This window comes from Opisthocomus hoazin, chromosome 11 (assembly GCF_030867145.1).
Source record: "Opisthocomus hoazin isolate bOpiHoa1 chromosome 11, bOpiHoa1.hap1, whole genome shotgun sequence".
Lineage (NCBI taxonomy): Eukaryota > Metazoa > Chordata > Aves > Opisthocomiformes > Opisthocomidae > Opisthocomus > Opisthocomus hoazin.
In genome coordinates this window covers 11,518,406-11,542,692 of record NC_134424.1, presented here as the reverse complement: position 1 = coordinate 11,542,692, position 24,287 = coordinate 11,518,406, and the positions used below count along the sequence as shown (strand labels likewise).

Here is a 24,287-nt window from a genome sequence, read left to right as displayed (position 1 = left end):
CACGCATGGAGCTGAAGGGCATGCTCACAGTGATGGGAAGAAATGACAAGGCAAACCTCATCATGCAAACCTGGAAAAAAAAAAAAAAAAAAAAAAAAAACGGCCCAACACACAAAGACTGTGTGTGCAAGCATGAGCTGAACCAGTTGCAGATCAGTTCATGCTGTGTTTAAAGCTCACCCTTACACAGCCACACCACTGTGACTCTCTCCACCAGGACCAGCGCTCTGGAAGAGGTTACTGTGTTCTACTGCACTGCCGTGTTCCAGCGCTGGCTTCTGCTCTCGGCTAAACAAATCCTCAGGCTTAGAAATTCTTATAAATATCTTAAGGGTGGGTGTCAGGAGGATGGGGCCAGACTCTTTTCAGTGGTGCCCAGCGACAGGACAAGGGGCAACGGGCACAAACTGAAGCACAGGAAGTTCCACCTGAACATGAGGAAGAACTTCTTCCCTCTGAGGGTGATGGAGCACTGGAACAGGCTGCCCAGGGAGGTTGTGGAGTCTCCTTCTCTGGAGACATTCAAGACCCACCTGGACAAGGTCCTGTGCAGCCTCCTGTAGGCGACCCTGCTTCGGCAGGGGGGTTGGACTAGATGACCCACAGAGGTCCCTTCCAACCCCTAACATTCTGTGATTCTGTGGTTCAGCAACAGCCAGGAACAAACTAACAAGTCGTGGCAATTCTCCCCCTCTCCTCCATCCTCTCATGCCTGCCCACAGGCAGGGGCTCACTTTACCTCTCCCGGTGTTTGCTGCAGCTCCGGGAAGAGCAGGCAGGACAGGCTGTGTCCATTGCCAGAGCTGGCAGCCGAGACAGGAGCTCATGCTCGCTGCTGGCTGGACAAAGCTCATTGCGCTCCAGCTCCCTCGCACCTTCGAGCGAGAGCAGCAACCCCCTCCTCCTCCAGCAGTGCCATGAGGTTCAGCTATCGGGAACCTGCGTGATGGAGCCGGCAGGAGATGCAAACCTGGCCCTGCAATATCTTTCTGCCCGTGGCACCGTGCCCCTCTCCGGGTGCATCTCCAAGGGGAGCGCTGGGATCTGATACGCTGCCTCGGGAAAAACAGCTCCTTGTCTTTCCCCGAAACACCAAACTTCTGTAGCCGCGCTGCCGTGAAAGATCGACGGTGGGTCCGTCCAACCGGGGGACGCAGCCCAGCACCAGCCCGGACAGGGACCCTCGGCCGGCAGCGCCGGGTGTCGGCAGGCAGCCGCTAGGGGGCGCACGCAGCCGCTAAGTGTCCGCCTCGGCCCGCTCGGCGCGGCCCGCCGGAAGGCGCCTGCGCACCGCAGGCCCCGCGCGACCCCGGGTGCTTGGCTGTGAGGTTCGGCCCGCGGGGCGGGGCCGGCCGCGGGCCGTTGCGGGGGTCCCTGGCCCGCTGCACCCGCACGGCGTTCGAGAGCCTCCGGCCGCAGCCCTGAACCCAGCGCGGGGGACGCGTCCCCTGCCCGAGGCATCAGGCCAGCCGCCCGCCTCTGAACAGCAGGACTGCTCTGCAGACAGTGTGAGGGTCCCTCAGCAGGGGAAACACAGAAACAGTGAAGGGGAAAGGTCGCCTTCAGCCAGGTGCTTTTCTTCAAGGGGGGAAAAGCAAATCAAAGTCTGGTCCCCTCGTCTGTCCTCTGTCCGTCTCCAGGCTCCCCTGTGAGGACAAGCAGACAGGAGCCGAGCAGGAGCAACAAGAGAAAGCTGTTTCTGGCTCATGGCCCTTGTGCCTCTCCATCGTCACCAGCAGTCCCTGATTCACCTCAAACACAAACCCCAGGAGCTGCGTCAGCCATCTCCCTTCTTGCTCGAAGAACATGGGGAAGAGCAGAATCGAGCAACAGGCAAGTCGCAAGGTCTAAAAGGGGTCACGAGCACTTTCCAGCAGGCACTGGAGAGGAGGTGGCTGCGTGCACGTGGCGGGGATTTACTTGGCGCGTGGTGAAGGCCGCCATCCCTGTTCCTGCTTGCCAACATGGGTTGGCGCTGAGCACTCTTGGACAAAACTCTCCTGCAGCCACCCCCAGCTACATGACCAGGTGCTGCTAGAGGCTGGTCCAGCCCTTTAAAATGCCAGCAATAGCCGAAGATTGCTCTTGGAGAACCGTTACACCTCAACCAGAATCAAACAGTATTGGTCCCTTGGCCAAGAAGAAGGAAAACAAGTCCCATGGCCCAGGCTAAAGCCACCCACAGGTGCTGCAGGAGGGGAAACAGAGCCGCCAATCGACACCAACCCAACAGCCTGAGCTGCCTCGTAGGTTTCTATCGGATCAGACATGTACGAACAGAAAAATGTTCAAGGTCAAGATAAAACTCATCTGAATCTGGAGCCTTTTCAGCTTAGACAGCTTGTCAGCCACTGTGACAGACGTGTGACAGATCCTAGAGGACACCCTGCCTTCCCCATCGCCGAGTGAGCAGACCAAGCCGCAGCGCAGACCTTCAACTCATGCCTCTACAAGAGCGGCCAGCACGTCCCCTTTATCAGACGCCGGGATCAGGTCCGCTCCGTGCCAGTGCTGCTGAAACATGTCCTCTGCTCCAGAGAAAGTCAGGCACAAATTTAGGTTTAAAAACCTGTCCTTCAGAAACCTGTCCCACACATCAGAGCCTGGCTAAGGGCGCCTGTGGCCCAGGGAAGGGTAGTAACAGCAGGAAAGGGACAATTTAGGATAACACTGGGACCACCCCTCTTCCCTTGACAAGATCAAGCCACTCCCTTCTGTTACTCCCAGGAGGAAAAACTTGCTCCAACTCAGCAGAAAAAATGTGCGCCTTCCGTGCAGGCAGCCTTCATCCCAGCACTCCTTGCCCTCCCTGCAGGGAGCCAAGGTTACCCAGAGAAACTGCACCGCTCCATCCCCATGCCGCTTCTCTGCGCAGGCACCGTTATTTGTTAGCTATCGTGAACATGCTGAACAGCTCCATCGCTCTTCTCGAAAGGCTTTTCATTCCTTACTGCCTGCCAGCTCCTGATCAAAATTCAATAGTACCGCAGCACTTGCCTGCGCTGCATTTCTCTGTGGATCAGTCACTGATGCGTATCTGAGTTCGAAGGAGGAACAGCCACGGCACTGCAAAGGGAACTGAGAGCAACAAGGGTATGAGGCTGTCTTCTGATACCTGACAGTGTTTGGGCTTTCTGTCCTTAACCTCTCTCATGCTGGGCTGCACGTACAGTGCAGAACTGCTATGCAGAAAAGCCTCGGATACTGTGTGGCTATTATTTTCTAGGGAAAAAGACTGAACCCTACAATCCAACAAGGCCAAGTGCAAGGTACTGCACATGGGTCGGGGCAACACCCGCTATCAACACAGGCTAGGGGATGAAGGGATTGAGAGCAGCCCTGCCGGGAAGGACTTGGGGGTACTCGTGGATGAAAAGCTGGACATAAGCCGACAATGTGCACTTGCAGCCCAAAAGGCCAGTAGTATCCTGGGCTGCATCCCCAGCGGTGTGGCCAGTGGATAAGGGAGGCGACTCTGCTCCTCTGCTCCACTCTGCTGAGACCCCACCTGGAGTCCTGCATCCAGCTCTGGAAAGACATGGACCTGTTGGAGTGGGTCCAGAGGAGGGCCACAGAAATTATCAAAGGGCTGGAGCACCTCTGCTATGAGGAAAGGCTGAAAGAGTTGGGGCTGTTCAACCTGGAGAAGAGAAGGCTCCGGGCAAACCTTAGAGCAGCCTGCCAGTACTTAAACGGGGCTTATAAGAAAGATGCAGACAAACTTTTTAGTAGGGCCTGTAGTGATAGGACAAGGGGCAATGGTTTTCAACTAAAAGAGTGTAGATTTAGACTGGATATAAGGAAGAAATTTTTACAATGAGGGTGGTGAAACCCTGGCAGAGGTTGCCCAGACAGGTCGTAGATGCCTCATCCCTGGCAACATTCAAGGTCAGGTTGGACGGGACTCTGAGCAACCTGATCTGGTTGAAGATGTCCCTGCTCACTGACAGTGGGTTGGACTAGATAGCCTTTAAATGTCCTTCCAATCATTCTGTGATTGTGCAGTGGCAGGCAGTGATACAAAATCCCCAAAGAGAAGAACCACTAATGATTAAGTCCATCCCTCTTCTCAGGAGACACCGCTGTTCGGCTTTCCGTACCAAAGGGAAGCAATGGAAATGTGCAGCAGCGTGTGTTGTGAGAGCTCAAGGAGCCCAATGCAGAAAGAGGCACTGAGCTGTTTTACAGCCCAGCTGAGAGGAGTGTGGCCTTGAAACAGAAAGAACCAAAAGGCCAGATCTGCAGTCAAACATCCCCAAGATTTAGCACTTCACACCTATTTGTTCAGGGGTTTTTTTGCTGCTGTTCTGCCTGTCAGGCAGCACAGGGTAAAGCAACCCTATGAGAAGCGTGAGTCAGGGCTGCTGAAATGATCTGTTTACAAGTCACAGCTACCGTATAGACAGATTAATTGAGACACAATGAATGATTCAGTTCTACCTTATATTCTCACCAGTGTCCCGATCCTTCAGATCCCACGCATGCACATATATTCAGACACAGGCACACACACAGTCAACCTCCCTGGTTGCTGATGGTAAACCTGCACCTACATTTATGCAGTATAAATGTCTGCTGCCTAAGGCACGCCAGCCCTGCACTGAGATACCTCCACACGTAACATACGAAGCAACCAGCAAGGACTGGTCAGAAGACTCCCGTATTTCTGTGGTTTCATCAGGATACACCACTGTCATGGCCATAAGCCGTGATTTAGTAATAGGTGAGACCTGGACAGGAGTCTATGGTGGTTTTGTGAGCCGGCTGGGCACTCTCCTCACACAGCTAGTGCCTGGGAAATCACAGGCCAGGGAGCACCTCTGTGCAAGAGCGGCAGATAAACACATTTTGCTGGCTGCTGCATTCAACTGACCCCCTGGATCTGACTCTTCCAGAAGCGCCCTGCTTTGAGGACCTCTCATTGCCCTGACAGCACAGTCCCAGCCACCCCAGGTCCTGCATGTGGGTCTGCAGAGCCAGACCAGCAGGGTTGTCCCCGCTTCACACCACTTGGTACCTTCACAGCACTTTTTAGCAGACTAAAACACCTAAAAAGAGTTCATGACAGCAGAGGAAGCTTTGCAAAGTTCAAGATCCCTTCTCACATCAGTTTAACCCCTCTAGCCCCAAACCTCACCTTTCTGCTAGCCCTCGTTTAGTCAAGCCCGAAATAACGATAGGATCAAAAGGTTCCTCTGTCCCAGAGATGGTTATTCCCAAGGGGCCGCCGTATCGCTTCAGTTCCACTGTGTAGATAATAGCACCAGTTGTCTCCTGCTCATCTGAAAGAGAAAAGAGGAACACTGAATTTTTTAGAGGTCATAGGAAAGACTTGGAGCATTTAGAAGCAAAAGCCTGAGGTCTTCAGCCGTGCTCATACTAAATCACAATTTAACCTTCCAGACTCCATTTAAGGGCAGAATAACAAAAATAGACTATAATCAATTGGAAAGTGGTGACCGGACAGGCAGCAGCCCTTATCTTTGTTGGTTTGCACTACCTATTGGCAAATGTCATTACAGTGGACAGGCAACAGTTTGCATCAGGATTTCTGTACCAGAGTTATCTTCATCCTTCCTAATCTTCAATTTGACCAGGTCCTCACATTGCCTTAAAATTTGCACAGCATCCTCCATTGAGCAATTGTCAAGTCGGATGTTATCAATGGCTAACAGCTTGTCTCCTGGCTCCAAGGTTCCAGTTCTACGTGGAAAGGAAAAGAAAATGAAAAGCACATTTGTATTTGCCTTTCAGATCCCACGATGCATTCAGTCCTGCAGTGGTGATGACAATATTAACTTTTCACTGTCCTTGATCTTCCCAGGGAAACAACCATGAACAGAGTCTGAGACAATTATAACTTAAAGAGAGGAAGTTTGTGTAGAGCATGCATCAACACAGAACAAGGCAGGAAGATTAGATATACAGCCTGGGTAGCCTATAGCCCTGAAAAATGCCTGATGTTTAACTGACAGATATTCCACCTTTTATGGAAACTCCTGTATGAGCACTCATAGAAACGAGCCTTCCGGCAGCACTAAATTCCTCTGAAAGCCTTGCTATGAGGTGTTGGGATCAGAGGTGAAGTCAATAAATGCTGAGTTATTTGCACAGTTCTCCACCAGTGCTCACAATTCACTCACTCTGTTCACCTGAGCAGGAGCTGAGACAGAGCAAACTACCTGATGAGCCATAGCACCTTATGGGATATATGAAGCCCTTTACCACATGCTCTTAAATGCTAAACATCCATCTCCTGTAGAGTCAGCAGACCTCTGAATCAGTGCCCTGGCCACCTTCTCCATTAGCTCAAGTCTACTTGCTTCAGTACAGATGGTTTTTATTGAAAAACGTACTGTGGTCTAAGACAAACCTCTAGAGCTGAGATCTCCTTGGAAGCTGGCAAAATCCAGATCCAAGTGCTATTCTTGGGCTTCATTCTACCTCCCATTACTAGGCCGGACATTTTGCAATGGGTTTGGCAGATGTGAAATTCTGCGCTCACCTATGTGCTACGCTCCCCTTCTTGATGTCGGAGATGATCAAAGGCTCCCCAGGCTTTCTGCTTGCAGCTGCAAAAGAGACACATGGGTACAAAGCTTGGTACTGAGTCTGTTATCCAGAATGGGGACAGTTAATGGGGACAAGGAGTTGTAAGGAAAGGGAATTTACATTCATTTTGGTCTCCTCCTGAAGAAGAGGAGGACACACGGTCTCCAGCAGCAAGAGGTGGGATTGCCCAATCCCAGCGCCATTAAACATAGGTTTAGGTTGTGGAGTCTCCTTCTCTGGAGATATTCAAGACCCGCCTGGACAAGGTCCTGTGCAGCCTGCTGTAGGCGGCCCTGCTTCAGCAGGGGGGTTGGACTAGATGACCCACAGAGGTCCCTTCCAACCCCGACTATTCTGTGATTCTGTGAAACATCTGCTCACCCACATCCCTGACACGAGACAGCAAGGGAGCCAACGGCTATGGCACTAGACAGACAGTAGCACTGCTGCCTAGGGAGTACCTAGCTCAGTGCTGTGGTTAATACAAAGACTTCTGTGTTCTTGAGGTAAAGTGGGCTGGGAAGTTTTCCGTGTGGAAAATAACCCAGGAAGAATTAGATAAAACACTGTTTTCCAGCTGGTTCATCTCCCCAGGCCACTTCATCAAGCAGGTACATCAGGGCTGTCCTCCATGCTGGAGCTGGAAGTTTCCAACTCTTCTCTCCCGCCCAACCCTGATAACTTTTTCAGCCCACGAGAGATCACAGAATCACAGAATAGCAGGGGTTGGAAGGGACCTCTGTGGGTCATCTAGTCCAACCCCCCTGCCGAAGCAGGGTCACCTACAGCAGGCCGCACAGGACCCCGTCCAGGCGGGTCTTGAATATCTCCAGAGAAGGAGACTCCACAACCTCCCTGGGCAGATGTGAGTACGCATCTCTGGGAGCATTTGCATTTTCAAATTTACCTGCAAGACCTGTTGCTCTCTTGAGAAACCCAAGTGAGATTTATGACTCGAACCCCTCCCAATCTCTCTGCCGTCCGCACACTGAACATATGCCAAGAGCATCCTTTTCACCCCACGTCACTCCCTCCTGCCTTGCTACGGGAATTGCATCGCCTCATGTAAAGCTGACAGAACTTCTCAGCAAAAACTGCGTGGGAAGGAAGACACTCTCAGCATCTGAACATATCAGGTGCAGGTCAGAGATTAAAATATCTGTGAGGCACGTGGCATCAACCACATAGAGGTCCTCCTGCCTGAATAACAGTTAGAGGGCACCGCAGAAAGTCAGATGTAAAGTAATAAGTGCTTCCTCTTACCAATCTCCCTGCTCTAGCTTTTTCTGTTTACATTCATTTATGAGATTTAAAAACATCTGTGCTAACCCGTCCCCTTTAATAATACCCTCTTCCCAGACATAGCTAAGCCTTCTGTATTGAACAGAGCAAAAAGACAGCCATTCTCAGTCGTAGCAGGGCTGAGTTTAAAAGTTAGGTCAGAAAGCGAAGAGTAGACCGTGACTGATTTTATAATAGTCACAGCAATGCGACTGCTGAATGATACAGAGCCTGGAAGAATTATTTTCCCTGTGCCTTACTAGAGCACGGTGCCAGGCAGTTTTTCTCTGGACGCTCATGTTCAGCTTGTGGCCGCAGGTTGACGAGAAGCAGATGGGTTGTGGAGATTCACTGAGGGCTCATGACCATATTCAACCTGTCCACAGCACGGACCAGCCAGCAGGTAGACTGACACACACTGGGCAGAGCTGAGCAGGGGGAGGGAAGGATGGGGTGCAGCAGCTAAAATCAATTCAGAAATCCCCCCTCTGATTGAGAAGGCCACACACCATGGACTAACAGCACAGGGGACAGAGATGTATTGCCCTGTTATTACTACTGCTGTTCTCTTTTTCAATATAGGAGATGTATTTGCTGCTGAGAGGAGTGTACAATGTGGTGGTCAGAGTGGCAGTGATGGGACACCCTGTTAGTCCACCCTGAGCCCTGGGTCAGGCTGGCATCACTGCATGTTTAATCACTCCCTAACCTGGTTCTGTCAAAATGATCAAGATTAGCAAAAATACTTTTCACTGCAAGGTTTGTTTACTAGTTTCAAAGCAGAAGCAGCATGACAGAAAGGGGTTAGGGAGGATCTCTGCAGTCCTGGTGGTGGGTTAGGGGTAGCCACCTCTAAACCTGACCCAGCCACAGCTGGAATGACACGTTCAGAGACTGTGAACACTCAAAAGAGCAAAGAGGGGGGAAAGGAAAAAAAAAGAAAGCAAGTACAGACAACAAGATGCCTTGAGCTCTATAGAAATGGTGGTCATCTCAGCATCTGCCTTACAAGCCCTGCAACACGTGGGGGGATCCTGCCCATGGTCAGTCTCTGAGCAGAGAGCGAGACTTCGTCCTTCTGCAGCCCTGCAACTGGTGTCAGCACTCAATGCAGCACAGGCTTCCCCCATCAGAAGCAAGGGTGACAAACCAAGTGCTTTGTCAATCAGGAAACAAAGCAAGTTTTGAGTAAAAATCATTCTGGGTTTTGTTAATGTTCTTTTTGGAAGCTGTGCTTTCCAAACAGATTTTCTTGAGATGGGTTAAAGGGAGGAGCCATGTACAACAATCTATAACTGTTCCTACCATCAGAGTACCCAAACTTCAATGAATGGCAGCTCTCAGTTTTAAATAATCATGTAGTAGAAAATGGAAAGGCGTTATAAAACCATTATTATTAGTCAGCACCTACAAATCTGAAGGGTAAGTTGGACTTAATGAACTATCGTTCTCTCTCAAGATGCATAAGATTAAAAGTTTAGATAATGAAATCTCAAATCACAAAACAGTCACTTGCTTTTTGCTTTAAAAAACAGTAGTTACTACCTCCATTAATTCACCTTTGGCACCCCAAAGCCCTTCCCAGCACCCCCAGCAGAGCGCCCAGCTGGGCTTTCCTCCCATCCACTGGGACCAGGCTGCCCTGACCACCCCAGCCACCCCGGGACCCGTGTTTTTAACAGTCCTGGGCTGCCTGTGCAGGGTGACAACGTGCCTCTGCGTAAAGGCTGCCCTGTCTACAGGCGAGAGAGCCGCAGGCTCACTGAAGTGGTGACTCGGTCTAGGTCAGAGGCATTAGATATGTAGATCCCTGGTGGGATTTTGGATAAACCATTTCCAATTTGCCTCCATTTAAAAAAATAAAAAAACAAAACAAACTTAAACTACATTATTATTTTATCAGGACTGGTGTCTTTGGAGTTAAGACACTTGCACAGATGAATAAAGCTTTTTCAACCATTCATTTCTGCTGTGAATGTGGTTAGTTCCTTTCAAAGGACATTGTCTTGGTAATTTGTTTGCTCCAGCAAGACACAGTTTGGGCGTCCAGCCTTGCCTCTGGGTCTTGCTTTCCCATCTGTAAAATGGAGACGGCAGCAAAGGGAGTCGAGGGAAGAGATGGATCAAGGCACAGAGGCAGAAGCTGGTGTGCAGAAACCTACAGTCTCTCTTGGCAGGCCTCCATCTGTCAGGGCAAACCAGTTCAGGTGGAAGTAGGCTCTTTTTCAAATACATTTGTATTTTTGGCGGGCTTACCAGTAGGAAAGGTAGTTTAAATCTGCTCCAGTGGCCCAGAAAAAGCTCTATAAATCAACAGCTGGTGAAGGTAGAAGTGCAGGGTGGGGGAGAAACTCAAAATGAAAACACTGCTTGGCGGTGGTGACAGGGCAGTGATAAAAAGGTGAATTGATCAATACCGTTATTTACTTTTTATAAATTGCTTTCAGTCTCTCGCCACCCCTGCTGGGATTCTGGCTCGGCATTTACTCTATGATGGATGATGAGGCCAGAAACACATGTCCAGTTTGTGTTTTTAATAGAATGCATAATGACTTGTATTGGTAAATTATTCCCCTCCAAGGAGCACAAGCACATATCTCACACGCATCAACGCTTCAACCCGTTATAAATGCCCTTTGTTATTGACCAAACCAAAGCAGCACTCTACCAGCATGTAATTAAAGAAATTGTAATAATGCCATAAGTATACATTTAAGAAAACAAACATTTATAAAGGCGAAAACCCAAACAAATTCAGAAACCCAATAATCTCGGGATAGCTAAGGAATGAGAAGAGGAATAAAAGCAAACCAGAATAGACTACAAAAAGCAGTAAAGTTGAAAAACCAACTCCCCAGTACCCAACTTTTTCCTCTAGCATTCATTAGTTTTAGCAGCAGGTGCATAAATTATCAGTGCCTCCAGCAGGATATTTACCCCGCTGCAGATCTGTTTCCTTTCAAAACCTCCAGGTAGCAAAACCAGAACAGAATATCCTGCCTTGGGAAAAGGACCAAAGGGAGTCAGCTGAAATCTCAGTTGAAGCTGCGATGTTAGGGCGGGGGGTAGGACAGGAGACAGCGGGCACACTGCTGCTTGCAGGCACGCTCTGCCAGGCTGGTGGCAGGTCCCGGGTTAATCCAGCACCAGCAAAGCTAGATTTGCTCAGCTCACAGATCCATCTTCTTGCTAGGACAGTGATTACACTGCTTAAGCGACGTAATCGAAGTTACTGATCTATCCAAATTCTGGTTTTATCACCTGCTAACAGATACACTTCCTACTCCTTATCTGCAGTATTTCATGCCAAGGGCACAGGAATTGATTTGTTAAGATATATAAAGATAATTTAATAGACATGCTATATAAAGCATTAATGCATATCTAAAACGAATGGTAATTTCAATATCTGTTTAAACAGCAACAACAGCACACCTGTACCCTGCAGTGAATTTCACAACTAGCCCTTGGAGAGAATATTGGAGACAGACAAAAAAAAAAAAAAAAAAAAAAAAAAACCACAAAAAGCAATCTTTAGTGTAATCAACTATCATTTCCAGAGGCTAATAACAAATCCATATCCTATTTCAAGAGGTCAGGTATTGAACATACAAGAATACACAACTATTAGCTTCTCGTTGTTGGAGATTTTAATTTGTAAGAGATTTACAGAAAACCTACAAAGGCATAACTGTGTCATTAGAACTGAATGCAGCCAGCAAGATCAGACCACTTAAGGCATGTATTCTGCTAATGGAGATGGGTAGTTCAGGCTAACAAGAGCCAAATCTTCACAAAACCTGTGTCAAAAATCTCAGTTTGCAAGTCTTTGCATCCCCACCATTCAGAGCACCTCAGAGGTCTCTGCAAACAGTTGAGCTTCACAGCCCACACAGCTCTCTGAACCACGCAGAGCAAAAAGGAGAGCACGCTTTGCTCTTTTACAAACAAGTGCAGCCTTCACCCTGGGACAGAAACCAAGGCACTGGAGTATGGCGAAAATAAAAGCGATTTTGCTGGTTTCTTCTCCATTAACCCCTGGAAGGAGTGCAAAGAAGCAGCGCACATGAGGCATCTTCGGTGTTTTGCTTTGCTAATTTTTAGTTGGCAAATGTAGGAGAGTGAAACGAAGCTTTAGGGCACAAGGTGCCACAGAAATACACAGCAGAGTCAGTGAGAGACTCATTCTTTGGATTTCCTATTAATCCTTTGGGGAATGGAAGGGGAAATAATGCTATATGCATATATTTGAATCATGCATCTTCATTTGCTACATCGCTTTGCCATGCTGTGTTTGAGCAGGGGGAAGAAACCCATCTGTGTGCACAGACCACAACCGGGGGCTCGCCCAAGCCAGCCTTCTCTTTCCAGAAAACCCTGCAACCTCAGAGAAGATGAAATGTCCTCAAGCAAACATCAGCCCCTCACCAGGAGCAAGCACAAACCTTCTCTGTATGTTCATCCCAGAACCAGCAGCACCTGCCCTCCTCGTACAAAAATCTCCAGGGCTTTCAGCCCTTTTCTGAGGCTTTCCAGCAGATTTATGGTTCTTCCTGCAGCCAGCTCCATTACACGAATTCTTGCAACTCATCCATCAAGAACCTGCTCTCCCCCCCTTTACTTAGCCCATCTCCCGATTAGCTCTGAGAGCCACAGCACAGCAAGAACTTGATCGCTTTTATTTCTGTAGTGCTCCTCTGATGAGGTCGTAACACTTTCTGCCCGCGCAAGAAGGCAGCGGCAAACCTTCCTAGACAGAGGAATTAACTACAGATGAGTCTGCTGGAGCCAAGAGGTAAAGCTCAACGAAAGCAACTCATCTTTCATCTACAGCATAGCTGGACCGCAAAGTTTATGAACAAACCCAATTCTGTGGCCACAACAGTGCAGGGGTCTTCCACTGACGCGTCTGGTTTTTCATCTATTTAGCCTGCCCCACTTTTACAGACTAGGGAACAGGAATCCAATGTGGGAGGCCAGTAAACCAAGTTTCCTACTTTAAAACAGTAGTTACACACTTTTCCTTGTCAGAAGAAAAGCTATAAAAGCTGTTTCTAGATCTATAAAAGCATTCAAATCAGCAGAACTGGGAGGAACTGAGCAAAACAGAGTTATTTTTACCTCTTTCCTCTTGCTGCTTGCATCACACTCCTGCATGCACATCATGTCTCTGCAGGAGGTACTTACCATAAGGCTGCTGCTTTGGTTTTAATGTTTGAAACTGGTATATTTATCTGCCTGGTCAGAGGCAGAGTGACAAAATGATAATCTAATTTGCTAAGGGTCATGGGGACATAGGCTTATATGGACTAATATATGAAAACAGAATTAGGATTCAACTAGCATTTCATCCTTGTCACCGCATTTTCTGGATGGCTGTCTTCTGCTCCATTTGTAAATACAATTCTGGCTTTAACTCAGCAAAGAATGGAAATATATCTTAAATTTATGCATATGCATTACTTAATGTCCTGCAAACATGTTCAACAATTAAAAAGATCAAATCTATTATATTGTTCAAAGTCTGCTTTGTAGTTGGATAAGGCGTATCTAACTATTTAAAACCAAGGGGTCAGTTTTTTTTATTTAGCAGTGATTTAAAAAAAATGTATGAAATAAATTTTTAAAACAAATTTCAGATGAAAACATTTTCAACATAGAAATACGTTTGAAGTGCAAATGCACATCTGAAGCAGATCCCCTTTAAGTGAGACTCCACAAATAAAAACTAGTAGTCTTGCCGGCAACTCCCAGGTTCGCTTTGCTCTCCAGTCCAGATACAAACTAAGCTTTGAAGCTTAAATGGAGTGAAACCTTAGCCATGCTCAAGCCAGCAATTTTTTGGTACCAGATCCATCGTCCCAGGCTGCTATCTGAGATTGCAATGCCAACGTGGCGGGCAGGGCAGCAGGCTGGGAACCTTGTGCAGGCTGGGCTGCTGCCCCATGCCCCGCTCCCCTGCCAGCGACATGTCCTTACGGGTACCCGCTGCTTTCGGAAAGCACTTTGATGTCTTCAGACAGTAATTGCTACCAAGCCAAATGTTAAATACTGTGCTGTTATTTCTCAGGATTATCCCTGTGGCACAAATAGGGGAAGCTGGGAAGAGGGAGAAGAAATAACACAGGGTGCAAAGCCATCACCCTGTCGATGCTGAAGTCGCTCCTGAGAATCACCCCACTTAGACCAGAACACCTCCAATTAACTCACTGACTAACGCTGTAAATGCCAAGAGGTAATTGGAAATAGCTTATCTATTTTAATGAAACCTAGTTTTAAAGTGTCCCTAGCGACTCCATTCCCCAGACACAGCTGGGTCTGCACTCCTGAGGGCTTAGACACAAGATCCTATTACTGCAGTTTCACAGGTTGCTTTGTTTCAGCTGAGAGGTGGTGGCAGCCTCTGGGCATGGCAAATCGGAGATGATTCATCTCAGTTTACCCAGCAGTGAAAGAGGGATGAGTGACATGAGACCTGCTCACATTTGCCATAAAAAGCCACTGATGCAAGGCATGACAAGACCTGAAGTTAGCCAGAAATTTGGGATGGATCTGCTTATATCATCCCCTTACAGCATCGTCTCCAAAGAGGCCAAAAGGTCTTTAATTGAAAAACAGGCTTCAGAAGAGAAACAAAGATAATTAATCAAGACTGAGCAGAGAAGAGAGAAAAGAAAGAAAAAAGTTTATGTCTCATTCTCTCAATGCCCACCAAGTCATGGATCTCCTCTTCCATGGCTGGGGTTAGTCAACACAAGGACTCACAGCAAACCCTGCCCAGCACCCTCCTGTCCCTAAAGTGCCTTCCTCCCACCTTCAAGGCCAGCCACCCTCTTCATCATCCTCCTCCTCTCAGCATTTCCCCTCTCTACTACCCAGCCTTCAAGCTGTGAGTTTACCTCACACTTGCTCACCTTCCCTCTACAGGTCCCACCAGACCCGGGCAATTCTTTTGTAAAAGGAACACAATACAACTATGAGCAATGAAATAAAAATAATATTACTAATAATATAATATTAGTCTGCGGCGCAGACCAACTGATCAGTTGAGACGCATCCTTTGCCCGAATGCTTCATGCAGCTGCTTTTCTCTGCGGCCGCCAGCTCGTGGAGGCAGGAACCACACATCTAATTCAGCTTGGGGTAAATCACAAGCACTGCAAGCGCTACCAGGAAACCCCACATAATCTTATCTCTCTCCCCTGGGCCCCTCTGATGTGCCAGGGTGGAAAGCAGCAGCTCTCACAACTGCTAGTGCAAATCTGAGCAATACTTACAGCTGATTGTAATTCCAAGTTCTACACCCCTTTTCTTGGGCAATTTAACGTGGAAAGTACCACTGCTGGGTATGACAGACTCTATAAAACCAAAAACAGACAAAAAAGAAAACAGCAGAAAAAAGACAGTTTTCAGTTGCATGGATGGTTTCTTTGGAACCAAAGAAAATAAGCCCATAAAACTCAGCTTTATTGGTTCAAATAAGGTTGTTATTCGAGGCCCTGCAGACTTCAAGTTAAAATTTGGATTCTCATTAAAAATACATGCTCTGAGCGTGAAGTGCTCACATCATGCTGTATTTCAAGATTGAGGCAGCTCCATGAATGTAAAAGGAAAGAAACTTTTTTTTTTTTTAAATACAAAGCTACTCAGCCAATAGCTTTGTCTCCCTCCTTGCTTCAAGGCCACACATTAATATAAATATTATTCATATTAATGGGCAAATATTTAAATTGCAGGTGGCCTTCATCTAGCCCTTAGGCTTCTCTCAACCAAGTGGTGAGAACAAGGCATTTATGAAAGGATGAGAAAAAGGACCCTTCACCTTGATGCATATTAGAGAACAACAAGAAATGAAAAAGGTCCTCACAGGGTCCTCTCACTCTTCCCTCTAAGCTCTACCAAAAATCTCACGTATTTGTGTGAATACACTCCCTCCTACAGGTTAGCAAAGGCACTGGCAGAGTCCGTCTGCTAGCAAGGGACAGCAATTCCGTTGGCAACGTACCTGCGACATCAAATTCAATCTCGAGCACCACTTTGTTCGTGAGCGCGGCATCACGCAAAAGCTGATTGGCTTCCTCCATAGTCCCGTCCTCAGTCGCAATGCCGTTGATAGAAAGGACTCTGTCTCCTACTTGTAGCAGCCCACACCTGCTTTCCACATTGGGAAAAGAGGGAAAGGGGACAAGGAGGCAGGGAAAAAGAGGAAAGGAGGAAAAAAGAACCCCACAGCCAGCCATAAGTTACTTTTGCCAGGCAAATCTGTAACAAGACACACCAAGTAGTGACAAATCCTGCAGAAGTGGCCCCAAAGACAAGATAACTCATTCTGCAATGCCTGTCCCAGTGCTGAGAGCCCCTGGAAGGCCACAAGGCAGCAAACCTTTGTGGTTTGCTTAAGTTCAGACATACTTTGTTCCTAAATAAGCATTTTTGGTCAAATTTCCTGCAAATTCCAGGAAAAAAAGAAAAGTAACCATCGTGTCTAAAAGTCAACCTAAAAGTCAACACCATGGCCAAGAAATGAGAGTGATAAATGCAAGGGCTTGTGCCCTCCTACCCTATCTAACAGTATGCAGCTCTTTCTGTGTGCCTGCACCCTCTGAAACCCATACGAATGGCACTGAAAATTGCATGGATTCCTCTGCTTAATACATGGCTAGTATTGAGGCTACAATCCAATGAACTCACTGAAATGTCTCAGCAAATTGGATAATCATTTATCCCTTGTAATTGCATTTCTGGAAGCCAAGTGCACATTGATACTGTTTAACTGCCTTGAAAGGTCAATATTATTCCAATGCAATATCCTGCCAATATAACCACAACTGGCATTTTGGGGTTTTTGGTTTAGACCTGCTTTCTCCAAGAGCACAGATAAGCAGATTTTTTACTTTGGGAGAAAAATAATGATGGCAAGGCTATGTTGGAGATATACTGCTACAGCATGGTTTGTCTCTTGGGATCCCTCTGTATTTATAAGCAAGTTTTTTTCACACAGAAACAACTACATTCAATATCCAGCCTCCGTCCCCCTGCCCTTTTTTTTTTTTTAGCGTACTGTAACACCGCCAAGACAATCTTCCATGTTACTGAGCTAGCCTGTGCTTCTACAAAAATCAAGAGTGTAGTGTTCCCCACGACTGGCCACAGGCAACAGGTTCCTTGTCTTCCTTCTCCTCCACACCCTGCATCAGTTGTTCACTATAACCATATCTTTTCAGATTTTCTGCTCACCACCCATCTCTAAAGTTGTCCATTTGAGCAGAGCTTGAGAAACCATTCCTCATACATCATTAATGTAAGCTGCAGAGCGGTCTCCAAAACAGGTTGAGGGTTATGGGAACAAGTCTAAGGTTCACCTCTACATTTGGAGTTATTGTACCACAAAGATTTCCCAGAAGGCATCAGCTGCCCTGTTTTGAGCCCTCTCCAGAGGATCTTTATTCCCCTGCTGTTTAATGATTAAGCACATCCTTTGCCCTCTCATTTCTAGATACCAGCTTCCACTGATATTTCACAGAATACAGCTTGGTTTTTTACTAACCCTACCACCCACCCTTCATCACTCACAGCAGATCCAGTTGCAAGAAAACATGGTACTGCAGCTTTTGGGCACGCAAAAGTAACGTCAAAGGCAATGGACACCGGCTGTATTATTCACCTCCAAACAACAGACGTATATGAAAGGCCAGGTTGTCAAGAAAAAATACACATGTCCAAATTCAAGAGAACTGCACAAACAGTTTTTGCCGGTGGCCCATCAAAAGCTGAGATATGAGCAAGTTTGGAGAGAGCCTAGAGAGGTTATTTTACTGGTAGGAGTGTATTAAACTTGCAGTATATTTACGCTGCTTCCCGAGTTCATGCTGTCCATGGACAAACGCTGGCTATTTTATGAGATGTAAATTCAGAATTGTTTGTTCAAGGAGACTTGGATTAGGACAGACAACTCCATAGTGTATAAATGAATCTGTCCTTGTGAATAAATTACATCAAGTTTAATTACAGTCTTTTACTAGACTTGTGCCTGTGCAGCCACATAGATGCACTTGGAAATACCAACTTATAAATATGAAGATGGCAAGGAGTACAACAGAGATGCCTCCTCCAGCACTGAGAGCTCTCCTGCTATGGCCACACTGCACCTTTCGGAAAAGGAGGGATCAACGTCTGCATCACACAGACATCACTGTCATTTCAAGGTCACACAAGGACACAATCTATTTTGGCACCAGTGGTTCAGCCGCAAGGGCTGGAAGATCACAGGATACTTTTACACAGCATCAAAGCAAACATTAGCCACCTTTCCCACTGGAGCTACCTCCTCACAAAACAACCATTTCTCGTGTTTCTTCTCACAGGGTAGATTTCACTGGCTGTTTTACAGCCAATAGCTCTGTTAGGTCAGAAGTATTTTATTTCTTTTACTATTAGCCTCAGTCAATCACGGTTGTTTAAGCCCCGGTCTTGCAGGTTTATAAAAGTTTGTGGAGTGAAGCTGCAACCTTCTGGCTCCCTCCACAAGTGCAAGGAGACCCGACATGCCTTGCTAACACTTCAGAATAATTTCAGAGAAACTAGTGTCCAAATGGCATGTGCCCTTGCATTGGGAGCAGGGTCCTGGAAGCCAAGGCTCCTGCAGACCTCTCCTTGGCACTGCTGTGGGATCCTACGCAAATCTTTTGGATGGCTTTCCCAAAGAGAGGGCGTTTGTCTCACAGATGTGCAGTCTAACATCAGAGCTTACAAAGTGCTTTGAGATCATGGGAGGATAAGTGCTTTAAAATCAGAAAGAACAAGAGTACAGGCATCTCCTGGAGTGAAAGACAGCCCTATGGACTTGTTAGAGTCCACGATGAGAATGTCTCCCTGGGGCTGCAGAGATTTGCATTTTGTCGTGACTCATTCCTCCGGCTCAAAGACAGCCAAGGAGCAGTGGAGGTGTCTTGCTAGACACAGAGCAGCGCATATTCAAGCCTTGGGCAGGGTATGCACTGAAGATCTCACTCAGCATCATCAGCATCTGCTCGGTCACTCCAGCTGTGGGGTGAGCAGCAGCAGCTGTGACCACAGCTAGCTGCAGAAACCGATCCGTCATGCCCTCGCACGCCCCCGAGTTGGCCTGCACAGGTCAGACGTGCACATCTGTGTATATCTGTACATCCCTGTCTGCACATTGGTGGGCAGGTCCCAGCCCCCAAAAGATCAAAGCTTCGCTGACAGCTTCACCCAGCTGCTAAACTTTTCTCTTACAAACTATTCAAACTTAAAAGCCAGAAACACAATGATCAAACAACTGTGTCTGAGCAGAGCTAGAAAACATGTAACTCAGCAGGAAGCATTGATTTTGGATACTGGGATGGAGAAGCCAGATACTCTCCCACTGCTGTCAATGACAGCTGGGGGAGGAAGGACACAAAAGCTGCATGTTTCAAGGCAGCCAAGAGGGGACGTCAGCCATTTTCCTATTCCACCCTCCCTGCTGATAACAGGGGCTGAATCACTGTCTCCGTTTGAGCCCAAGGGCTTCATCTTGCACCCAGGAAACAAAACAACAGGTGGGGAGGGAGGTCTATTAGAGGCTATTGGCTGTAAAACAAATCACAAGTCAGCGAGGTGAGAGCTTTTGCTTCAAACCGCCTGCCACGAGCTAGCATGAAGCAGATAATAAAAGGGAGGCAGTCCAACCTCCCTGAAAAGAGAGCGGTACTGTCCTCCTCCTGGCAGCACTCAAATTTGCTGAACTCCCAAGAGGCAGCTCCTCCGCGACAAGCCAGATGGCAAAGCGATTGTGGATCATGCCCTTGTGCAACAGCACATTCAGATTCACAGGTCTTGCACAGGAGTATGTGATCACGCAGGACAGGCCCAGGCTGCTGAGCCTGATCCCTGTAGCCCCACCGCTCACCCTCTTTTGCAGAGAGCAACAACTGCAGCACGAGAAAGAGCATAGCCCAGTCTCAGCCGAGAGCCCAGCTTGGTAGAGGGGGAAAAAATGGCTCTAATGTCTTGGGCTGCAGTTACAGCAGAATCTCTTAAGGGCAGGGAATAAGATGTCTAGGAAAGACGGAGCAAACAAGCTTTGTGGGATAGCAAGAAACAAAAAGTGAACTGAAAACATAAAACTGTTTTTTCAACCCACTGCAAACCCAGTGCACTTATCACTTCAAGATGGGGAGGAAAAACAGTGTTTTCCTGCCAGCTAGGAAGAGCAGCACTGTCTAGGAAACGAAGAAATACGCAGCAGAGCTTTAATCCCCAAATCAAATCCAGGCTGCAAACGCAGAGAAGATTTCTCCCTGTCGCCAGAAAGCAGCAACCAGGAGAGCGCAAATCCTGCTGGGTGGGCAGCTGAGAGGGAGAGCAGTGTGTGCGACACATTAGAGCCAAGGAAGACTGCACCGCGAGTCTTTGCTTTCGCTCCAGGCTTGGCAAGAGGATAAAGCAAGCCAGGCGGATTTCAGCACATCCTCCTCGTCCCGTGGGACAGCAGGCTTTGTTGTTGCCTGATTTATAAAGTGAGTTTGGTGCTTTGCAATGTGAGCCAAATTCACCCTGGTAATAGAGGATAAAAAACCAAATCACCATCACTTCCCTTTTTAAACCTTGTTGGGAAACAAACAAAATGCATAAAAGGCTTTTGAAACCTTTCTTAACCTGTATCACTCAGGACAACTCTTTCTCCTGTGCCAGCCCCTTGTCCCTGTCCTTCCACAGACCCAAGCACCAGGCACTCCTGCTCCTCCCTGCCCCTGCATCGGCCACCTGAAGAAGCTACCACTCCGAGACCACTCTGCACGGCAAGGACTTGCTTCTCCTTTTGCAGGTGCTTTCCCTGACACACGACTCCCCCATGTGCTGTTTTCCCTGGCTGGCCTGGGGACACCCAATCCATCAGCACATGAAGATGAGGCCCTTGGAGACTTCTGCTCCCAAGGAAGGGTCGGCAGCAGGCGCTGAGCACTGCCATGTCGTTGCACCTCAGACACCCCTAGGCAGGACAGACCACCAGTGGAAATCACAGGTGGGAAGAGAAACCAGCACAGGGGCATAAGTGCCAGCTCGCTCACTCCTCACTATTTCATCTGCCTAACAAAACCAGCTCTCCTTTCCACCCCGCAAGAGCTCAAGCCATGCTGGGACCTGATCTGTAAGAAAAGCCTTGCTGGAGGGCATCTACATGGTAGTGCACAGACACTCGAGCAGACTTTAAATCCAGCCAGCAAGGGTATTGGAAAAAGTTTAGCCAGAGCTCCTGAGCCGAGGCTTGGTCACTGGAGGAGACATTGCTCCCAGTATCCCCGGGGTGGCACACAGCAGATAACACTGCTCCTCCATTCTGCTCTTTTCCTAGCATTACAGAGCCAAAAGCAAGAGTGCTTAAGCGCAGCACCTTACCTGCTCCTCAACCAGAGCCCTCCTCTGCAGCGCAAAACCTTGGCTTTAAGGCCAATTTATGTAGCTGGGCTCTGCTACAATGAAACCAGGCAGAAAACACACTGCTGAGCCCGCTTGTTTAGATCTTTCCCCTTTCTGCACCCAGATAAAAGCTTTATCTTTCAAACATAAAGAAAAAAAAAAAAGGAACGGGAATGGCTCTCTCACACAGACACACGCTCCCTTCCTCCTCCTCCTCCCAGAACAGCTGCAGCCTGGTGCCAAGACGTTCACCTGGGATGCGAGGGAGGCCACGGTCAGCCGACGAGTGCAGAAATGGCAGTGACAGTAAACCATGCCCAGTGAAGAATGGGAGATATTACAAGGATGATAGTAAATATCTAAATGAGCCTCTGAGGAGAGAAAACAAACCAAACCATGAAATGTTCAGCAGCAGCACCATCAGCATCCAAGGGCAAGGTCTCTAACCTCTCTGCCGGGCTGTCAGGCTCAATAAAACGGACGAGAGGTGGGGAAGACAGGGTTTCAGTAGCAAAGATGCCTCCCTGGAGCTGAAGTCCGAAGCCATTCAAAGGGTCTCCCCTGAGCACGACCTCTGTTGTCTCCGTGTGGACTATCTGCCCGCCAGGACCCACTGTGCTGGAGGCCAGGGACACTGAGAGGAGGAGAGAGGCAGAAGGTCAGGGAAGTCACAGTCAACATAGTAGGTCTGGTCACAGACCTCGGTCTGGCAGTGGTGGGGACAGTGATCAACGATGAGCGAGGCACTGACAGTGCCGAGATGAGTGGTCCTACCCCAGTTAGCAGTCAACAATAAGGACAATAAGGACAGCAAGGCAAGCATGCACACCCCATCTATCCCAGCCCACCATCACTCTTACGTGAGCTCTTGTGCTCCTTCTTCTTCTGCCTCCTCCTCAGCATGGTGGTGCGGGGGCTCATGGGGTGGGTGCTGCGAGGTAGCGTGTTCGAGTTCTGGCAGGGGAAGCCCTGCGCGTTCATGGTGGGAGAAGAGAAGTTGGCAGCCACCAGAGCTGGGGAAATACAGAGTGGGTTAAGGATGTGCACAGAGAAGTGCAGCAGCAAGTTCATCTAATGGGTGTTCATCAAACACCTAGTGCGTTTGGACTAGCTCCTTTTTCCCAGCTCCAGGGCTCAAGATTGAGGTCAGAACCTTGTCCTGGGTTTGCAGCTCCAGGAGAGCCATGAGAGTGGGCTTGGGCTCCAGCTGGACATTGCTGTCTGGTGTGCAGCGAGTCCAGTGACTGGGCTGTCACAGCAGCACCCAGGCCACCAGATGAGAAGTGCATCATGTATGCAAGGCAGCTAACAGCAAGTTGGCACAATGGCACTAGTGAACCTTAAATACATAGAAAGAGAAACCACAGCTTGAATTTGAGCTGCTGGGCAACTGGGCTACCCTGTTTGCTTCCCAACACGCAGTGTAACATTTCATCCCTATCCTACTGTCAGAAGACAAGAAACCTGGGGCTGAACAGAGCCTGCTTCCTGCAAGAGGTGGGCTTACAGACAGATTTTGAAGCAGCCGTAATCCTGCTGCTAACACGTTGTGTGTCATTAGGGCTGAGCTGGATGCGTTGATGTTGATGTTCCTACATGCTACCAGAGCTACCCTCCTTGTCCCACATCAACTCGTCTGTGCCCTTGCCCATATGAAACCGGGTACTGGGGTGTGGGGTTAGAGGGTGGGAGCACGGGTCTGCCCAGCACAGCACTCTCACTGCAGTTACAAGATCTGCACATGCTGTGCTTCAGATACTGATTTTGCACCTCAGCACTGGACCTGTGAAAACAGCCCCAGGTGACCAAGGAGGCAATGAGTGACACTTGTGGCTGTGGAGTTGGGTATCACGGAAATGGAGGGGCACAATATGAACAAACACGCGCAGGGATGGGGGAAACAACCGTGTGCTGGGGTTACATTTGCAGTAATCCTGTCCAGATGTCTGGTTCCACGTGGGCGTCTTGCAGTGCCCGGGGTGGTGGGTGTGACAGTAGTTGACACAGGGGTCCCAGCAGTGGTGGTGGTCACTCTTCTGCACCTTGACTGATGGCACCCAGGGGAGCAGAAATCACCACAGGCATGGAGGATAAGTGAGAGAAAGAAAAGGTAAGGAGCATAAGCCAGCAGATTGTAGAAAAGAGCCTCATACTGGCTGTGACCAAGTCAGAACCCAGCCACAATGTGTCAAGCTCCAGCAGCAAAAACGCATCCCCATGTAACCTCATGACACTTCATGCAAAGTGGCAGATATCCACCCCCTTCCCATAAAAATCTCCATATCCTGAGCCACTGGCCTGACTAAGCCATGCTGGCAGCACACAGATGTCATTACCATTTGCAGTTGGTTGTGTGACGTGCAGAAGCTCCCTCCAGACATAAGTTTCCTGCAGAGGCCATCAGCATTACCTGACAGCACCGGGGAAACCTGCTTGTGCTGTTTCCCACCTTACTGCCAGAGCTGCCCTCCCAGGGACAAGGCACAACACCTTCCACACATGCCAAGGACTGCTTTGAGCACTTTGCTTGGCTTCAGCGTGTGGTTGTTTAGCAGCTGCTCTTGGCTGGGAATCCATCACAGGTGAACATATGGAACAAAGAAAGGAGTAGCACAGGGCTTCATTCAGCTCACCAGGAGAAAAGGAATTTTATACGCCACTGCTTAAAGGCAATTACAGAGGGCCACCAACACAGGAAGAGATGCCAATGCTGTGACAAACTGTAAATTAAAACATGGCACCAACATGGCAGATTCTATTCAAGGGCACATAACTGCTTTAGCTTCAACCCCAACCCCAGCCCAGCATGTTCGCAGAAATCTGTTGCAGCATGACATCCATCATCTGGAAATCCTTTGTCCCAAGAACTGTGGGTTTGCAACATCAGGTCCTGATGCCTCAAGTCTCCTCTGAAGTGCCTCAAACACGTCCCCAGCCACAGATCCCTTGTCTGTTCTCACTGATGCTCCTTTTGCCCCTAGGTAGCACAGGGTCAATTTAGTTTTGCTTGCCCAACAGCACTGGGGTTTCTC

General features: G+C 48.4%; 1 protein-coding gene across 2 annotated transcripts in view; it reads right to left on the bottom strand.

Moving 5' to 3' along the window:
• GRIP2 (glutamate receptor interacting protein 2) overlaps positions 1 to 24,287 on the bottom strand; it is a 298,775-nt gene that overhangs the window by 20,434 nt on the left and 254,054 nt on the right. For both annotated transcript variants that reach the window (XM_075432678.1, XM_075432679.1), the window contains exons 10-17: positions 23,177 to 23,302; positions 22,116 to 22,268; positions 21,703 to 21,889; positions 15,839 to 15,984; positions 15,111 to 15,191; positions 6,506 to 6,572; positions 5,558 to 5,703; positions 5,138 to 5,282 (exon numbers count right to left, since the gene is read on the bottom strand). In XM_075432678.1, the coding sequence (XP_075288793.1) occupies positions 5,138 to 5,282; positions 5,558 to 5,703; positions 6,506 to 6,572; positions 15,111 to 15,191; positions 15,839 to 15,984; positions 21,703 to 21,889; positions 22,116 to 22,268; positions 23,177 to 23,302 (1,051 nt within the window). The remainder of the gene's footprint in view (positions 1 to 5,137; positions 5,283 to 5,557; positions 5,704 to 6,505; positions 6,573 to 15,110; positions 15,192 to 15,838; positions 15,985 to 21,702; positions 21,890 to 22,115; positions 22,269 to 23,176; positions 23,303 to 24,287) is intronic.